This window comes from Marmota monax, unplaced genomic scaffold, assembly GCF_021218885.2.
Source record: "Marmota monax isolate L192 unplaced genomic scaffold, Marmota_monax_Labrador192_F-V1.1 WCK01_AAM20220418_F8-fsc00051, whole genome shotgun sequence".
Taxonomy (NCBI): Eukaryota; Metazoa; Chordata; class Mammalia; order Rodentia; family Sciuridae; genus Marmota; species Marmota monax.
Genome location: NW_026695202.1, coordinates 5,953,708 through 5,969,823, shown reverse-complemented (window position 1 = coordinate 5,969,823; position 16,116 = coordinate 5,953,708). Strand labels below are relative to the sequence as shown.

The following is a 16,116-nucleotide window of genomic DNA, read 5'->3' as shown; positions in this document are numbered from 1 at the left end:
TCTGTACGGGAGTTGATTCCAAACCATTTTCCGGGAAGGATCTGGGCCCCCTTCCCTGAGCTCATTCCAAAGGGGAAGTGGACCACCCCTCTTCAGCCCAGGATCCTGATGTGCCCTGGATTTCCCTGAGATGTCAAGTCTTGGTTCTCTGCTAGGGTTGGTGACTCTCTTTCAAAGCATCTGGCCACAGGGCCATTGTACATCTGCTCAGGGCCCCTTTTCCCAGGAGGTCCCATGATGGGCCCCTTCATTCATCTTTTCAGCAAATATTTATTGAGTACCTACTGTGTGCCAAGCCCTATGCTGGGCATGGTGGTATAAGAAGGAAGAAAAATAAAGAAATGCTTGTGATAAGCTAGTGCTCTTTCAGACTATTTGCATGTAGTATCTCATTTAATGTTCAACTAAAATCTGACATTCAACAGCAAGCCAACGAGTGAGTCACATCTTGTTGATAAGGAAAGAGAGATACAGAGGTCAGTAACTCCCATTTGAACTGGGGTTTGAGCTGGCCTTTTTTTTTTTTTTTTTTTTGAGAATTTTTTTATTTATTTATTTTTAGTTTTCGGCGGATACAACATCTTTGTATGTGGTGCTGAGGATCGAACCCGGGCCGCACACATGCCAGGCGAGCGCGCTACTGCTTGAGCCTCATCCCCAGCCCCTGAGCTGGCTTTCTTAAAGGCTCTCCTGATGCCTCTGTAGCAACACTCCAGGTCCCTGGTCTCATGGGCTTGCCTTCAGTGGAGGAGTTATCAGTCTCTTTTTCTCTTTTGACAACAAAATATCTGATGCTGGGTAATTTGTAAAGAAGGCTCCTGGTTCTGGAAGTCCGACACCATGGCGCTGGCCTCTGGGGGACTCTTACAGGATCCCCACAGCTGATGGCACAGGACCTGGCAGGACAGCACCCCGGAGAGCAGGGAGGAGCCCCACCTGCTCCTTTACAGCACCCTCCCCAAGAACAAGCCAGGCTCCCACGGGAGCTACCTCCTCCCAAGGGCAGCACCCCGTGACCAGCCACTGCCACTAGGGGCCTCCTCTTACGGGTACCACGCCGCCTCTTAGTGCCAGCACTTTGAGGACTGAGGTTTCCAGCATTGAGCCTTTGGAGACACTCAGACCGAATCTCCAGTAAATGCACAGTCAACGGACCAAAGATCTCAGTCGTGGGAGGTGATGGGGAAACTCACAGTAACCAGGGTGCTCAGCTGGCAGGGAGGAGCTGAGCCCCAGGGAGCTGGAAAGGCCCACAGAGGGGTCGCCTGGTCTGCCCCGAAGAAGCCGATGGTGGGAAGGTGTCAGGGAAGGAGGCTCCGAGCAGAGGCAGGCGGCAGGCGCAGAGGCTGGGCAGAGCAGGGCTGGGCCAAGGAGAGAAGGCCAGAAGCCGGGTCCAGTCACACAGCCTGGGCTGCTCACAGCCCTGCATGCAGAACTGCCAAGTGCACCACCCAGCGCCCTCCAGACCACCCGGCCTTTGGCCTGGACAAGGGGGATTTTAAGAAGGTGACCACAGTGGTCTGGCCAGGGATGGTGGCTTAGGCCAGGCTGGTGGCCCAGGAGGTGTCCGTCTCTCCTGTTGCTTCCCCACGAAGGATCTGGAGCGGCTCTGAGCCGGCCTTTCTCCCACTGGGGTCCACAGGAAGCTCTCGTGCTGGGCCTGGATCAACTGTGGGGTGCTGGCTGAAGGTGGCCTGGGGGCTCCACACAGCCCACCAAGCCCCGTCTCACCATGCAGGGCACGTACTATTTGCTGGGTGTCCCCCTGAAGCTCACACCAGGTGTGTGAAGAGGGGAGGCAGCGCTGCCATAAACTATTATCTCAAAAACCTCTAATCTGCAACAGCCTCCTGGCCATACCCGCCCGGCGAGGCTGCCAGCCCTCAGACACAGCCGCCCGCCACAGCATGCCTGGTGGGTGGCTTCTTTGTCTTCTTGCCTCAGCTCAAAGCAAGATAGGCACACTCATATCATTTTCTATTTATTTTATTTTTGGTACTGAGGACTGAACGCAGGGGCACTGAACCACTGAGATATATGCCCAGCCCTTTTATTTTATTTTATTTTATTTTATTTTATTTTATTTTATTTTTTGGTTGTAGATGGACACAATATCTTTATTTATTTTATTTATTTTTGTGTGTGGCTGAGAATCGAACCCGGTGCTTCACACATGAGAGGCAAGCACCCCATCACTGAGCCACCACCCCAGACCACATCCCCAGTTCTTTTAATGCTTTGTTTTTGAGACTGGGTCTCACTAAATTGCTTAGAGCCTTGCTAAGTTGCTAGTGCTGGCCTGGAAACTTGTAATCCTCCTGCCTCAGCTTCTCAAGTCTCTGGGATTACAGGCCTGTACCACCATGCCCTGCTTTGTTCACAGAATATTTCTAGAAAAGAAAAGAAATTTTATCACCAGGATGCCTGGGGTTGACAGTAAGATCTAGAATTTTTCCAGATTCTTTTTTTTTTTTTTTGTATTTTGGACTCTTTTTATCACACATGTATATTGTTTTTTCAACTAAAAAACTTAACTTTATGCTGGGCGTGGTGGTGCACGCCTGTAATCCCAGCAGCTCAGGAGGCTGAGGCAGGAGAATTGCGGGTTCAAAGCCAGCCTCAGCAATTTAGTGAGGCCCTAAGCAACTCAGTGAGACCCTGCCTCTAAATAAAATACAAAATAGGGCTGGGGATGTGGCTCAGTGGTTGAGTTCAATCCCCAGTACAAAAAAAAAAAAAAACTTCATAAAAAACAGATCAAAGTGATCCCTGGATCGCATTTTACTGGCCTTTTGTGAACTGTCTTCTTTGAACCGTATTTTAAGAAAAGGACGTGAAGATGTGAGACGCCGGGACTGAATTCTGGGCTGCCCCAGATTCATCTGTCAGAGCCCTGACGCTCAACGTGATGGTGCTGGGAGATGGGCCTTGTGGGAGGTTCAGACAAGTTCACCTGAGCGGGATATTCGCGATGGGCTCAGTGTCCTTATAAGAAGAAATGCCAGACAGCTTGTCCCCACTCTCCCTCCCCCCGGTCCAGCAAGAAGACGGCCCTCTGCAAGCCAGGGCCCCACCATGCCGGCCCCCTGACCTTGGGCTTCCAGCCTCCAGAGCAAACGGAGCCTGCACAGAAAGGCCTTGCGGGGGCCATCCAGCCTCTGCCGAGCACTCTGGGGCTGACACTTGTGACATGTCCCTAGGAGGAGCTGGGAGCATGTCATGCTGGTTTTGCTGAAGCCGGGCTGGGGTTCGCTTAGCACCGCGGCCCTTTTCCTCTTGGAGGAAACTGACCCAAGCTGCCTTTCTTCCAGTGGACACCCACCAAAGGGGTCAGCCCGTCGCCACACATCACCAGACGCCCTTTCAAGCTTATTCTAGGCACAGATTTGGGTCCTCACCCATTTGTCTTTTTCCTTTAGTCCTGCTGTTTTCTCGTGTTTTTTTATGGAAATTCTCAAACACACACAAAAGAAAGGGAAATGGCAAACTGCAGCCCAGACCCACCACCAAGCTCAACCTCAGCCCCTGGGGGCCAGTTTGGTCCTGCACGTGCCCCCCACACACACACACACACACACTTCCTCTCAGATACCAGAGACCTTTCTTCACTTTTGGAAAAGGAGATCTGATCCTCATAAAATTCACCCTTCCAAAGTATGTGATTCAGCAGCTATTTAGTGTCTTCACAAGAAGAGCCATCACCACCCCAGCCTTCCAGGACACCTCTCGGCCCACGCCCGCAGCCAGTGCCCATCCCCCTCCCCCTGTTCGTGGTAACCCTCTTCTGCTGCACCTCTGTGGATCACTGGATGATTTTAAGGCAGATCCTAGAGAGCATGCCATCTCACCTATAGATATTCCAGAAACAAAACCTTCTCTGTTCTTCCTTTTTGGGGGGAGGGGGCGGTACCAGGGGCACTCTACCACGGAGCCACATCCCCAGCCCTATTTTGTATTTTATTTAGAGACAGGGTCTCACCGAGTTGCTTAGGGCCTCACTGAGTTGCTGAGGCTGACTTTGAACTCGCGATCCTCCTGCCTCAGCCTCCCGAGCCGCTACAATTACAGGCATGCGCCACCACGCCCAACCTTCTTTATTCTTTAGCAGAGCCAAATGCCACTATTACACCTAAAACTGTAATGATTCTTTAATACTAATACCTAGTCGGCGTTCAATAACTCCTAGTTCATGGATCTGTTTTCATGACATGCAAACAAGACCCGCGTGACGTAAGTCCCTCCATTTTTTTTTTTGTGTGTGTGTGTTGTGCCCTTTATTTACTGAGAGAGAAACAGGTCATTTTTCCTGCAGAATCTCCTACTCTCTAAGTTTGGAGGCAGGCAGCTCCACGGTGCTCCTCTATCACCTGTAAACTGGCACTTAGGTCCTGAGACTTGGTCTGACTCAAGCTCTGAGTTGCAGGGGGAATAATCCCTGGGCTGGGCGGGTGGAGGAGGTGCGGGGTTCTCTTACCTTCTCTTTGATGTTAAGGTGGGTCTGAGTGGGGGGCTGCCTGCCTCATCCACATTCCCCAATTGTCTCTCATTGATCTCCAGACCCTCCCTCCTAACTGCTCTGGGGCTTGCCAAAGACGACTCTCTAACCCTCGGCTCCTGCATTTACTACCTGAAATTCATCAAAAAAGAACATTTCTTCCTCCCCTTATTTACCCATGTTCAGAATGATGAGGTAGTGTCTTAGCACCCACCAAAAGGTGACCAATGACATTTTCTTAACAGTTCTTAACAATTTGCTATATATCATTCCATTGAAGTCATCGTTCTTTCTTATATTGTCCCCTCTGTGGCTAGTAAGAGCCTTTCAAGCTGATTTATGATCTTGACAGGACAGCTACCCTATTTCTACCACAGTGACGTATTCTAAGCTCCTCTTGCACATTTGCTATCTAAAAGCTGGAATCAGCCATTCCCCAATGGAGCCTTTAATAAAAATATAGTTTTTTAGGGAATGCAATCTGAGTGCTAAATCTGTTCATTACTATTTAATAAAATCAATTTAATTTAATAATAAAATTTAATAAAAGCCAATTGGCCATTGCTTCCAGGCATTGTTGATGTATAGGAGAAAACTCATAAATGTTTTTAAGAGAAAAATGCATTAGAAATTCATACTGACATTTTGAATTCACATTTTAGGTAATACAGATCTAACTTAATTTCTCTGATTTTCAAAATGCATGCCTTTTCATTTACACTGAAAAACTCTTGGATCCAAGCTTGCCTGGGATGCACAAAGCCCTAGTTTTAAACTCCAGCACAGAAAAAAAAAATCTTGGCTCCTAAGAGCATCAACATTATTACTATTATAATGTCTTTAAATAGCAGCATTATTATTATAACAATAGGATTTCTGAATAAAATCATATATTTCTTAGCAATTTTGAAAAATCCATTGGATATTTTCCACTAAGGGTGAATAGTTACGTTGTATCAGGTTTTGTTTTTTCCTGATTGAACAAATACTCAGGGAACAAGTGCCATGTGCCGAGTATTGACACAGGTCGCAGGTACACCTGGGTCTCCCTCTTCTTTAACCCACTCCCAATACAAGCCAGCTCCAGACCTTCTGTGCCTTAAAATCTATCAAACGACATGGTCCTCAGAATTACTCAACATTTTCCAGATGTGGTTTCACCAGCAGAGATCAGTCAAGACTGTCCCTGTCCCTGCGGGAATGCATCTGGCATATTCTTGACTCCAGGCCTTTGCATTTTCTGTTCCTCGCCTGCCGGGCCCACGCCCTCTCTCCACTCAGACCTGTGCTCAGAGCTCTCTCCCCAACAAGCGCCATCTGTGAGATTCCTCCTCCCACCCAGCATTCCTCATTCACTTACTCTGCTTTATTTTTCTCCATAGCATTTCAACCACCACGTCCCACCATTATCTATTTGTTTGTTTTCTTTCTTCCAGACTCTTCCACTAGAAAATAAACTCTGCAAGGGGGGGCTGTATTTTAAACACTGTGTAGGCCATTTTTCATCACTGTAACAAAATGGCTGAGATAATCTACTTTAAAAAGGTTTATTTTGGCTCACAGTTTGGGAGGTTCCAGTTTGGGGTCAGTTGGTCCAGCTGCTTTGGAGCCTGTGGCGCAGCAGCACATCGGGGGGCAGCACAACTGCCCACCTTGTGGTGGTTAGGAAGCAAAGAGGGAAAGGAAGGGATTGGGGTCCCAGTATCCCCTTCAGGGTATTCCCTCAGTGACCTAACTCCCCTCCCCACTCTAGGTCACAGCACCACAGATTGGGCCACTAACACATGGGACTGTGGGTAATATTCCAGATCCAAACAATAACAAGCATCTGTAACAACTCAATGAATTTGTTTAATGGTTGTTAATGATACTTAAGTACAGTATCTCAGGTATCCACGGGAGATTGGTTCCATGACTCCCTCCCCCAGACACCAAAATCTGCAGGGGCTCAAGTCACCGATCTCAATGGTGAAGTATTTTCATCCAACTGACATGCATCCTCCTGTATCCTATAGATCACCTCCAAGACAGTTAGATGCTTTACAAGTAGTGGCCGGGCTGTATCTGAGGGCGTGAAGGCAGGGAACAAGTCCCCTGGGCAGTACAGCTGCAGGGCTTATGATTCCTGTCCAAGGGGAGCTTTGAGCCCATCCACCATCGCATGTCTGTTAATGCAGCCTAATACCTCAGCTTTTCCAAGGTCCATGTGGAGCTCTCCTAAGACAATACCTCCAGATCATATTTTTTATTTTTATTTATTTATTTTTTAGTTGTAGATGGACACAATAGCTTTATTTTATTTTTATGCCTTGCTGAGGTTGGAACCCCGGGCCTCTCACGTACTAGGCGAGTGCTCTACAGCTGAGCCACAATCCCAGCCCCCTCTGGGTCATTTTTAAACACAAATCTGGACACTCAGGATCTCCCTGAGTGTGGACTGGAGTGGCTGACACACTTTAATTCCAGAGGAGGACAGTGCATTTACCCCCCTGGAGGGCAGCTCGGGTCCATCTCTGTCCTTCCACCTTCTGGCGCTGGTTCTGTCTCTGACCTGCTGACTCCCCCTCAGTTCCCTCCATAACCCGATGAGAAGGGATCGTGAGAATCGCTAAGAGCCCCTCTCCCTTCCCATGCCTTATTCCGGCTGTTTGATGTCACTTATGTTCCTTCTCTGAGCGTCAGCTTCCTTATCTCTGACATGTGATAATAACTACTACTTTGCAGGATTAAGACTTTTTAGAATTTTTTTCAGTGCTGGGGATCAAACCCAGGGTCTTGCACACACTAGGCAAGTGCTCTACCCCTGAGCCGCACCCCCAGTCCCTACTATGATTTTCTTTGCTGACTATAAAACACCAATAAATATTTTTAACACAATTATCCATCCAGATACAAATCTACCTCCTAGTGATCATCCAAATTCTGGACCTCCTCTGTGGTCTCTGGGGCATCATAAGGCTTATCCAGCTTATTGTAGAAGTTCTGGAACATATTAGATGTTATTGTAATAATTATAGGCTTAAATAAATTACTTGGCTAAATGTCTGTTTATTTGGAGGATTAGAGGATGATTAGATTCATTTATTTATTCATCATTTATCCATTCTCTAATTATCGTGCTTTGGGAGGAAGTTAACAAGGAAGAGAGCTAGACTCCTCTGAATGTACCTTGCTTTATAACTTTAATTTTGGAACCAAGTAAATGTGGTTATATAATGTTAAGACAAAATAGATCAAACATAGGAAAACAATTCCTGAAAATAGAAAACAAAATGAAGTGACTCAACTTGACCATGTACCACACTGTGGCTTAGTCATACAGGATTATTTCAAGCGACTTTGTAACAGAGCTTAGTGTGGGAAAGTCGGTGCCCTCCCAGTCCCCTGGTGAGTTAACTTTCACTACTATGATAACCTACCAGAGCATAAGGTCCTTCTGTGCTGTCCTGCCCAGTGGACTTGACAATACAGGTAAAGGGTTAAAACCATCAGTTGGGACCTTTCATTCATTCTAGGCACAATATACAGTAGAACCAGGTAGAGAGATTCCCTAAAGAGGAATCGGAACTTTGCTCAATATCGAGCTCCCTGAGCTGGGCGCGGTGGTGCACACCTGTCCCAGTGGCTCGGGAGGCTGAGACAGGAGGATGGAGAGTTCAAAGCCAGCCCCAGCAACTTAGTAAGGTCCTAAGCAACTCAGTGAGACCCTGTCTCTAAATAAAATGCAAGAAAGAACTGGGGATGCGGCTCAGTGTTGAATGCTCCTGGGTGAGATCCCCAGTACCAAAACAACGAGATCGATATCTACCTATATTTATCCAGATTGACAGATAGAGATGTAGGCAAGTGCTCTACCCCTAAGCCACATCCCCAGCGCTACTATGATCATCTTTGCTGACAACGAAACATCAATAAATATCTTTAACACAATTATCCATCCAGATACAAATCTACCTCCCAGTGATCATCCAAATCCTGGACCTCCTCTGTGGTCTCTGGGGCATCCTAAGGCTCATTGCAGAAGTTCTGGAGCATATTGGATGTAATTATAGACTAAACAATGAATGAACTATCTATAGGCATAGATATACAGAGAGACAGACAGACAGACATAGAGTCCCCTGCTGCTGCAGAAATGGGGCCAGGAGTGGGCAGCCCCTGAGGATGACGAGCCCTTCCTACCTGAAGCTGGAAGTCTGAGCTGAGTCCCACTCAGGTCCTGACCCCTGTGGTTTCTCTGCCTCTTTGTGTCCACTCTCCCTCTCAGTCACCCTGGGGACAAAGCACAGGTCAGCAGGTCCGGGAGGTGACGCAGTGGGGAGAGGTGCGTGCGCGACCCTGAGTGGGGACGTGAAGGGAAGGAGCCGGAGGGTGCGGGAGGCTGAGCAGAGGAGGGAGGTGACGCCCAGGAGCACCAGGAAATCAGGAGAGAGGGAGAGAGGGCCATGGGGACTGGAGAAAAACCAGGAAGAAATGACAAAGGACGAAGATCAAGGGACAGGTGACCTGAGGAGAGAGAGGAAAGGGGTGGAGGGCGAAGGGTGGGGGACGGGGAAGAGGCCAGAGGAGAAGCAGGAGGGGGAGGGGAGGCGCAGGGTGGCCCCCGTTGGTGGTGGCAGCCCCGCCCAGGGCCCCTCTGCAGCACATGGACAGTCTTGAGTCGCAGCTCCTTCGGGGCTTCCTGTTTTCTGCTTCTCCCTGTGAACCCTGGAGAGGTTTTCCCGCCAGTTAATAAAGCACAGTGCGAGGCTCCCTGCCGCGACAGCGCCCCACCCTCTGACCCCAGCCACCCGCTGGCCTGGCGACCTTCCCAGAGTCCCCTCCAGCTCTGCCCACCCAGGCTCCAGACCTCCTGCCCACTTCTCCAGGGACCCAGCTGTCTGTCCCCAGGTTCTTGAGGACTCAGGACCGAAGCTGTGTCCCTTTGACCCGTAGCATCCAGGCCAAGCATTGACCTTACGAAACATAAATGTCCCTGAAACACATCCCCCCTCCTTTCTGAGCGTCCTTCTTTCCCCTTCCAGTCCCCTGCCCCTCCCCCAATTATGAGAGGGTCTCATCCCGTCTTCTAAATTCCTCCCAAATGCTCCAGGCCTCAGGGTTGTGGCTGGGAACAAGACTCACCCTGTCCCCAGGAAGCTCACACTCTAATGGGGAGACAGGCCCAGTGGACCCAGGGACAGGACTGGGCTCTGTGGTGCCCAGGTGATGTACAATTGGGAGCCTTCAACCGCCTCAACAAAGACTCAAAATGGACTTTCTCTCTCACCTAATGGAGTAGCAGCTGCCCAGGGCTGTGGCTCCCAGCCCTCAGGCCCCCTCCATATTGTAGATCGTCCGTCCTTCAGCCACCAGCCAAGGACGTCCACATCCCTAGCCAGCGGGAAGAGGAAGAGGACACGGAGCCCTCCTCTCCTTGGAAGTCCACACCCCTCTTCTGCTCACACCCCATTGTCCAAAAGGGGTCACGTGGCCACACAAAAATACCAGGGAGAAGGGGAGCATTCATGCTCGGTGGCTGTAGAAGTAGGAGATGGATGTGAAGACAATGGGCGCCTCCGAGGCAGCCTCCGGGGCTGTGCTGTCCTGGGAAGCCGAGGGGCAGGAGCAGTTCCGGTCTTTTCCAAAGCCACCAGGGATGGGGATTTAGACAAGGGCTCCCTGCGAGCTTCCACCTTCCATTCTGGTTCCCCCAACTCCCCCCACCTGACCCCCAGGTGTCGGCTGAAGATGGACAAAGGCAAGATAGACGGAAGAAGGTTCCAGAAAGAAAGGGAAAGGATTGAGAGGGCAGGTGGGTGGAAACCAAACCTCTAAAAGCTCACGGACTTTGGATGCTACTGAGTGCCACAGCAGGAGGAAGACCCGGGAGCTCCTGCAGGACGCACGCGAGGGCGTCGAAGGTGACCTCTACCAATGCACTTTCTTGGGAAGGGAGGAGTGACATCTGAAGAGCGAGCCTCTGGTGTGGGACATGAGGGTGTAGAGACAGCCAGAGAGGCACAGAGGTGAGTCACTGGGGGCGAGAAGCAGGACGGTAGATCCTCCATCAGGCTGATCCCCAGGATGAAGAACCAAGGAAAAGCAAGAGGCTCAAACTACGGGGCAGAAACAGAGTGGCCGCTTTACCCAGGACCAAGGTCACAGTGGCTCAGACAAATCAAAGCTGATTTCTGTGTCCTGTAAGAGTCTGAGCATAACAGCCAAGCATGGAGAGGGGGCTCCACAGAGCTGGAGGCCCAAACACCATCTGGCTTCTCAGCCATCATCAACACGGGGCTTCCTTCTCAGGGGCCAGGAAGGCTGCTCCTGATCAAACCATCACGTCCACATCCCAGCCAGAGCCAAAGAGAAAAAGGGAAAGGGAGGCTTCCCTTCATCTTTGCTCACATCCCATGGGCTCAATTCTTGTTGGCTGGATTTGGAAACTTGACCGTATCTATACAGGAGACAGGAACAAAGTAATTTAGCTGGGACACCAGGTACCCACTTAAACTTAGGGGTCCTCTTACTAAAGGAAGAGGGAGCAGCCAGCAGTCAGAGCCACCGAAGATTAGAACGAAGAGTAGAGGGAGGGAGGAGGGAATCGGATGAGTGCGATAGGGACAGAAACAGGGAGCCCTGCTGGTCTCCTTTATTTCTCTGCAAAGTGGGGCTCCAGTCCTTGCTCTCGGGGGCCAACAGAGGGAAGGCCTGCCAGCCTCTCTCCAAGCTGGCCCCGGGGTTCAGCCCTCCTGGGAGAGCAGCAGGCCTCCACCGCAGGCCTTGAGGTGGTCAAGGAAGAGCTGTGCCCAGGAGGCCAGCGCTTCCTTCCCAGCTCTGGGCTTACCTGCCGTCTGCCTGGGACAAGCCAAGGCACCTCAGATGCACCTCTGCAAAGTGCCCTGACAGTGCCCAGTCTGCCTGCCTCGCACTGCTGTTGGGAGAGCTGTGAAGTCACTTCACAAGGCTCTGAGGTTGGCCCGCACAGCGGGGGCATCGTCGGGGAGGCATGGCTGGTCAGCACTGAGACTTAGGGGCAGGCAGGAAAGGGCTGGGGGAGCCTCCCACACACTGACCGCCCAGAGCCCGGCCCTCTGAGGGCCTCTGGACTTGGCCTGCGCTGGGCCGGCAGAGTCCTCCATTATCTGGGTGAGGCGAGAAGGGGGAGAGAGCCACCTGAACAAGCAGGGGCCCCATGGCCAGCTGCAGGGCACCTACAGGGGGCAGCACACCCAGCTGTCCATGGCTGCTGGGAGCCTCTGCTCTGTCTTGAGATCACTGTCTTGGAGTCTTGGCCTTGTCCCCTACACTTGGCCTTGTGAGCTCCCCTGGGATAGGACCTCTCCCTGACCCCTGGACACCACCCTGTGATCCCAGCCTGAGCCCAGTAAACAGAATTTGTCCCCAGGCCTTGGGACCCATAGCCAGCATGCCCAGCGCTTGCCCACACATCACATGCTCCATACTGCACCCAAACACTCTGCAGACATAGCAAACACCACACACACACACACCCCACACGAACACACAAAGACCCACACACACACTAGCAGCATGTGACACCCACAGGCAGACACAACACACCTGCTCCCCACACTGAACATCAAGCACAACTCCCAGCAAGGCCCTTCCCCCCGACACACACACACACACACACACACACACTCCTTTCCAACGGCTCTCTCTGTGCCCCCTGCACACTCCTCCCTTTAACCCTCTCAGAGGGGAGCAGCCTCTCACTCACTGACAGCCTGAGTGACTTTTTCAAAAACACAAAGTAAACCACTTGCTCTCTGAACTCCTCTCACTCTTCCTGTGACTTTCCAGAACCTTCAGGCTAAAGGCTGAGCTCCTGATCAGAGCTCTCACGGCCTCAGTCCCCACCCAGCTGTCCCCACCCTCCTGTCCCCATGGGCCAGGCCCTTCCCCACCACACCTTGTGACCCAGGCTCTTGCTGCGCCCCCAAAGACCAGCTGTGCGACAGACACAGCCCATCCACACCCTGTAGTCGTCCTTCCAGACCCTGCAGAGCCGGCCCTTCCACAGAGGGGTCCTGACCTCCCACATGGGGTGGCTCCTTCGTCCTCTACCTCGTGCACGTAGGTAGAGGGATGACTTGCCTCTGCGTCTGTCCCTCTTCTGGGCGGGTGGCCCTCTCGGTCTCCGCCTCTCCACAGCGCCATCCTGGCTCTGGGGGGTGCAGCTGGTACGGGGTGGGTGGCCCTCACACCCTCATCCTCCCACACAGATCAAGGTAGAAAACCAGCACGACTACCAGGACATCACCAGCGTGGTGGCCATGGCCAAGACCTATGCCACCACCGAGGCCTTCATCGACTCCAAGTATGACATCCGCATCCAGAAAATCGGATCCAACTACAAGGCTTACATGTGAGTCCCCCGCAGGGCTGGGGGCTGGGAGGAGGGGCGGGGCGACAGGGATGGGGGTGTCTGCTGCCATCTCCTCCACCCAAACACGGTCACCTCCCTCCACACACCACGGCTGGCCCTTTCTGCCTCCTTCCCTGCCCTTCCTCTCTGGTCTGTGAGGCTGAGGGGCTCATAGTGTGTCATGGTGGACACCGTGGTGGACCTCCAACAAGTAAGGGCTGCTCCCCTCTGAGAAAGAAGCCACTTGGCCTGTCTGGGGACTGCAGCTAGGCGGGTGAGCACGCTTGGCAGTCAAAACTGAAAGTCTGGGGACAAGTCAAGCAGGCCTTTGGACGCCTGGGTTAGGATTTTCTTCAGTTTTCTGCACATGATCCGATCTGGGTATATAAAAAGATAACTGGGGACCGTGAGCTGCAGGAGGGCTTCTCTGGATCCCAGAAGACCAAAGGTGACATGGGTTTCTCTGGCTGCAAGGAACAGAAACCACAGCTGGCTATCTTAAGAGTTTTTTTGTTTTGTTTTGTTTTTTCAAGTGAATGGCTAGAAAACAATGGGTGATAAGAAACTTAAAAAAAAAAGCCTCTGAATTACCAAGTTTAGAAATGTCAAGATCCAGAGCGGGCCCCAAGATCTGAGAGCCAGAGATACTAGGCAGCTCCCAGGGCATTGCGGCTGGCGAGGAACCTGTCCTAATCGTTTTCAGGGCTTATCTCAAGATCACGGTTGCAGGACCAGGGAAGCTTCAGCCAGGTTAGGCCATGCTCTTATTGGTTGGAGAAAGGCAGACAACCCCTAGGGGCGTCCCAGAGGGGAGGTGTGCCATGCGCTCAGGGCCATTCCCCAGTGGGAATGGAGGTCCCGTATCTAAAGGAAAAGGAAGAAATGAGAGACAGAAGGACCCAGCCCACCTGCACCCCTGACGTGGCTCAGCAGTGCTGGACCCCCCAGGGCTGAGGCCGTAAGAGCTCTGGAGTAGCCAGATCTCGTTCTTTGGAGAGGACTCAGCTGTTACGCCACTTCTGTCTTCACTTTGGAATGTTCCACTTGCAATGATGAGACCCAGAGAGCCTGACCGCCAAGGGTGTACGGAGCTCGGACTGCGTGGCTCTGTAGGTGAGCCTCAACGGTTGTCCCAGACAGTTGGAAAGGTTTTCTGTCCACATGTTTCCATACAGGACAGCAAGTGCCCAGGGTCAGGTCAGCAAGTCACAGTCCCCGGGCCAAATCCAGCTGCCTCCTGTTTCTGTAAAGACAGTCTTGCTGTTCTCGGCCATGCAGGTCTGCCCCTGGATTGCCGAGAGTTGATTCTGCAACACCTGGATGGCCTAGGCCAGGGGTCAGCAGACCTGTGTGAAGGGCCAGATGGTGATGTCAGACTCTGAGGACCCTGCCGTCTCTGTTGTCACCACTGCACTCTGCCATTGCCTGGGGCACTGGGGGAGATGATGGCAGATAGTCCCAGGAAAGGGATGGCGCCCCTGCTGAAGGAATCCTTCTCCTGCCTCGTCAATCACCCTCTCCCAGCCCCAGGGAGAGCCAGAGTTGCCACTGCTCTCAGATGTCCTCAGGGTGATAAAATCCCCTCCCTGCCCCTCTGAGTCACGCCACATGCAGCAAGGCCACCCGACGTCCCTGAGGCCCCCACCAGCCCTCATGATATCATTTCCTCCTGTCTGCATTGTTGGAGCTGGCACTTGACGTTGACGACACCTTGTCCCAGTTTCTTTTCTTGAGGATGACCTCATTGCCCCATTCTTCATCTGAGCCTCGCTGGCCTGACAGCTCCGACTTGGCACATGCCGTGGCGCTTCCTGGACCCTGGGCTGTTCACATCCAAGGAAGGCGGCTCACGCCAGAGCTCAGGGAGGAATGTCCTCCCTGCCCTGACCATTCAGCCTCCTCGATGGCCCACATCCTGCCCTGCACCCGGGGCAGGCTGTGGTGGCTGCTACTAAGGTGTCACAGCTTTTAGATTCTCTCGTCCGATATGGCAAAGAAATAGGAGTGTGACTCCTCACCCACACGAACATGTATGTCCACGATCATTTCTCTACATAGCCATCCTATGGACATTAAGCTCAAAACAGTCCCACCGATGTCTGTGACTTTTATCTGGCATGATGTGGTTCCTCTTGGCCTTTTCTTGACTGCTTATCTGCACCCTCCCACTCCAACAGAGGAGATCCTGGCTCCCCCCATCAGCCATCCACTGACTTATCTATCTATGTGTCCAGTTCCAGCCCATCCACCCATTGCCGTGGAGATGACTTTACCCACCGTAGCACACAGCCAGGTGCAGTACCTCTCATCTTCAGTCACACTGTCCCCACTCGGTCCAAAGTCACTCAGCACCTCTTCCTCCACCTGCTCCAATGAGGTTAGACCATAGCCCTATGTTGTGCTCTAAATGTTTCTGTCCCCCAAAAGTCACGTGTGGAATCCCAACCCCCAAGGTGATGTCATGAGGTGGAGGGACCTTGGGAGTGGATCGGAGCAGGAGGGCAGAGCTCTCAAGAATGGGATCCTTCTAATGCTCTTCTAAAGAGGGCTCAGAAAGACCCCTGCCTCCTCCAGCACGGGACCAGACAGTGGGTCCTCACCGCACCCTGAGTGGGCTGGCACCTTGACCTTGGCTTCTTGGCCTCCAGTACAGGGAGACACGAATCTCTGTTCTTTCTACAGCCCAAGTGGACTAAGCCAACTTGTTGTATAGGTGGATGCTCTTGTCACAGTCTCCATTCATCCTAATCCCAGGGACAGTGTCACATTCGGGCCAAGAACAAGACCTCCTTCCCTCCCTCTGTGATGGGCCCCCTGGGCTCCACCATGGAAGGTCAAGGTCAAGGTTAAGAAGACAGGGTTAAGAACAAGTTAAGATCAAGTCAAGGTTAAGAACACAGTTTGGTGGCTTCTGCCACACAGTGAGAAAAAAGGAGAAGAATGCCCATCCCCTGAGATTTGGAGAGGCTGAGATGGGCCAGGACTTATAAAGCCCTTGGATCGTGTCTCAGATACAGAAAGCATTCCTCAGACATCAGCTATCACTACACGCTCCTCTTGGAAGGAACGCCATCTGGCTAGTTTTCAGTCCTTAGATTGCCTGCCTGTCCTGTGTCCACTTACTAAAAATAATAGCAGCTCCCATTGTGCTCGGAGGCCTATGGGAATGCGGTCTTTCACGTACACAAGTCCCTACAAGGCTGGGACTCCAAATACTCCCATTTTACCACTGAGGATATAAAGACTC

At 51.8% G+C, this 16,116-nt stretch overlaps 1 protein-coding gene across 2 annotated transcripts in view; it reads left to right on the top strand.

Moving 5' to 3' along the window:
- Syn3 (synapsin III) overlaps nucleotides 1-16,116 on the top strand; it is a 427,730-nt gene that overhangs the window by 390,725 nt on the left and 20,889 nt on the right. For both annotated transcript variants that reach the window (XM_046429615.2, XM_058574327.1), the window contains exon 8: nucleotides 12,727-12,869. In XM_046429615.2, coding sequence (XP_046285571.1) covers nucleotides 12,727-12,869 — 143 coding nt within the window. The remainder of the gene's footprint in view (nucleotides 1-12,726; nucleotides 12,870-16,116) is intronic.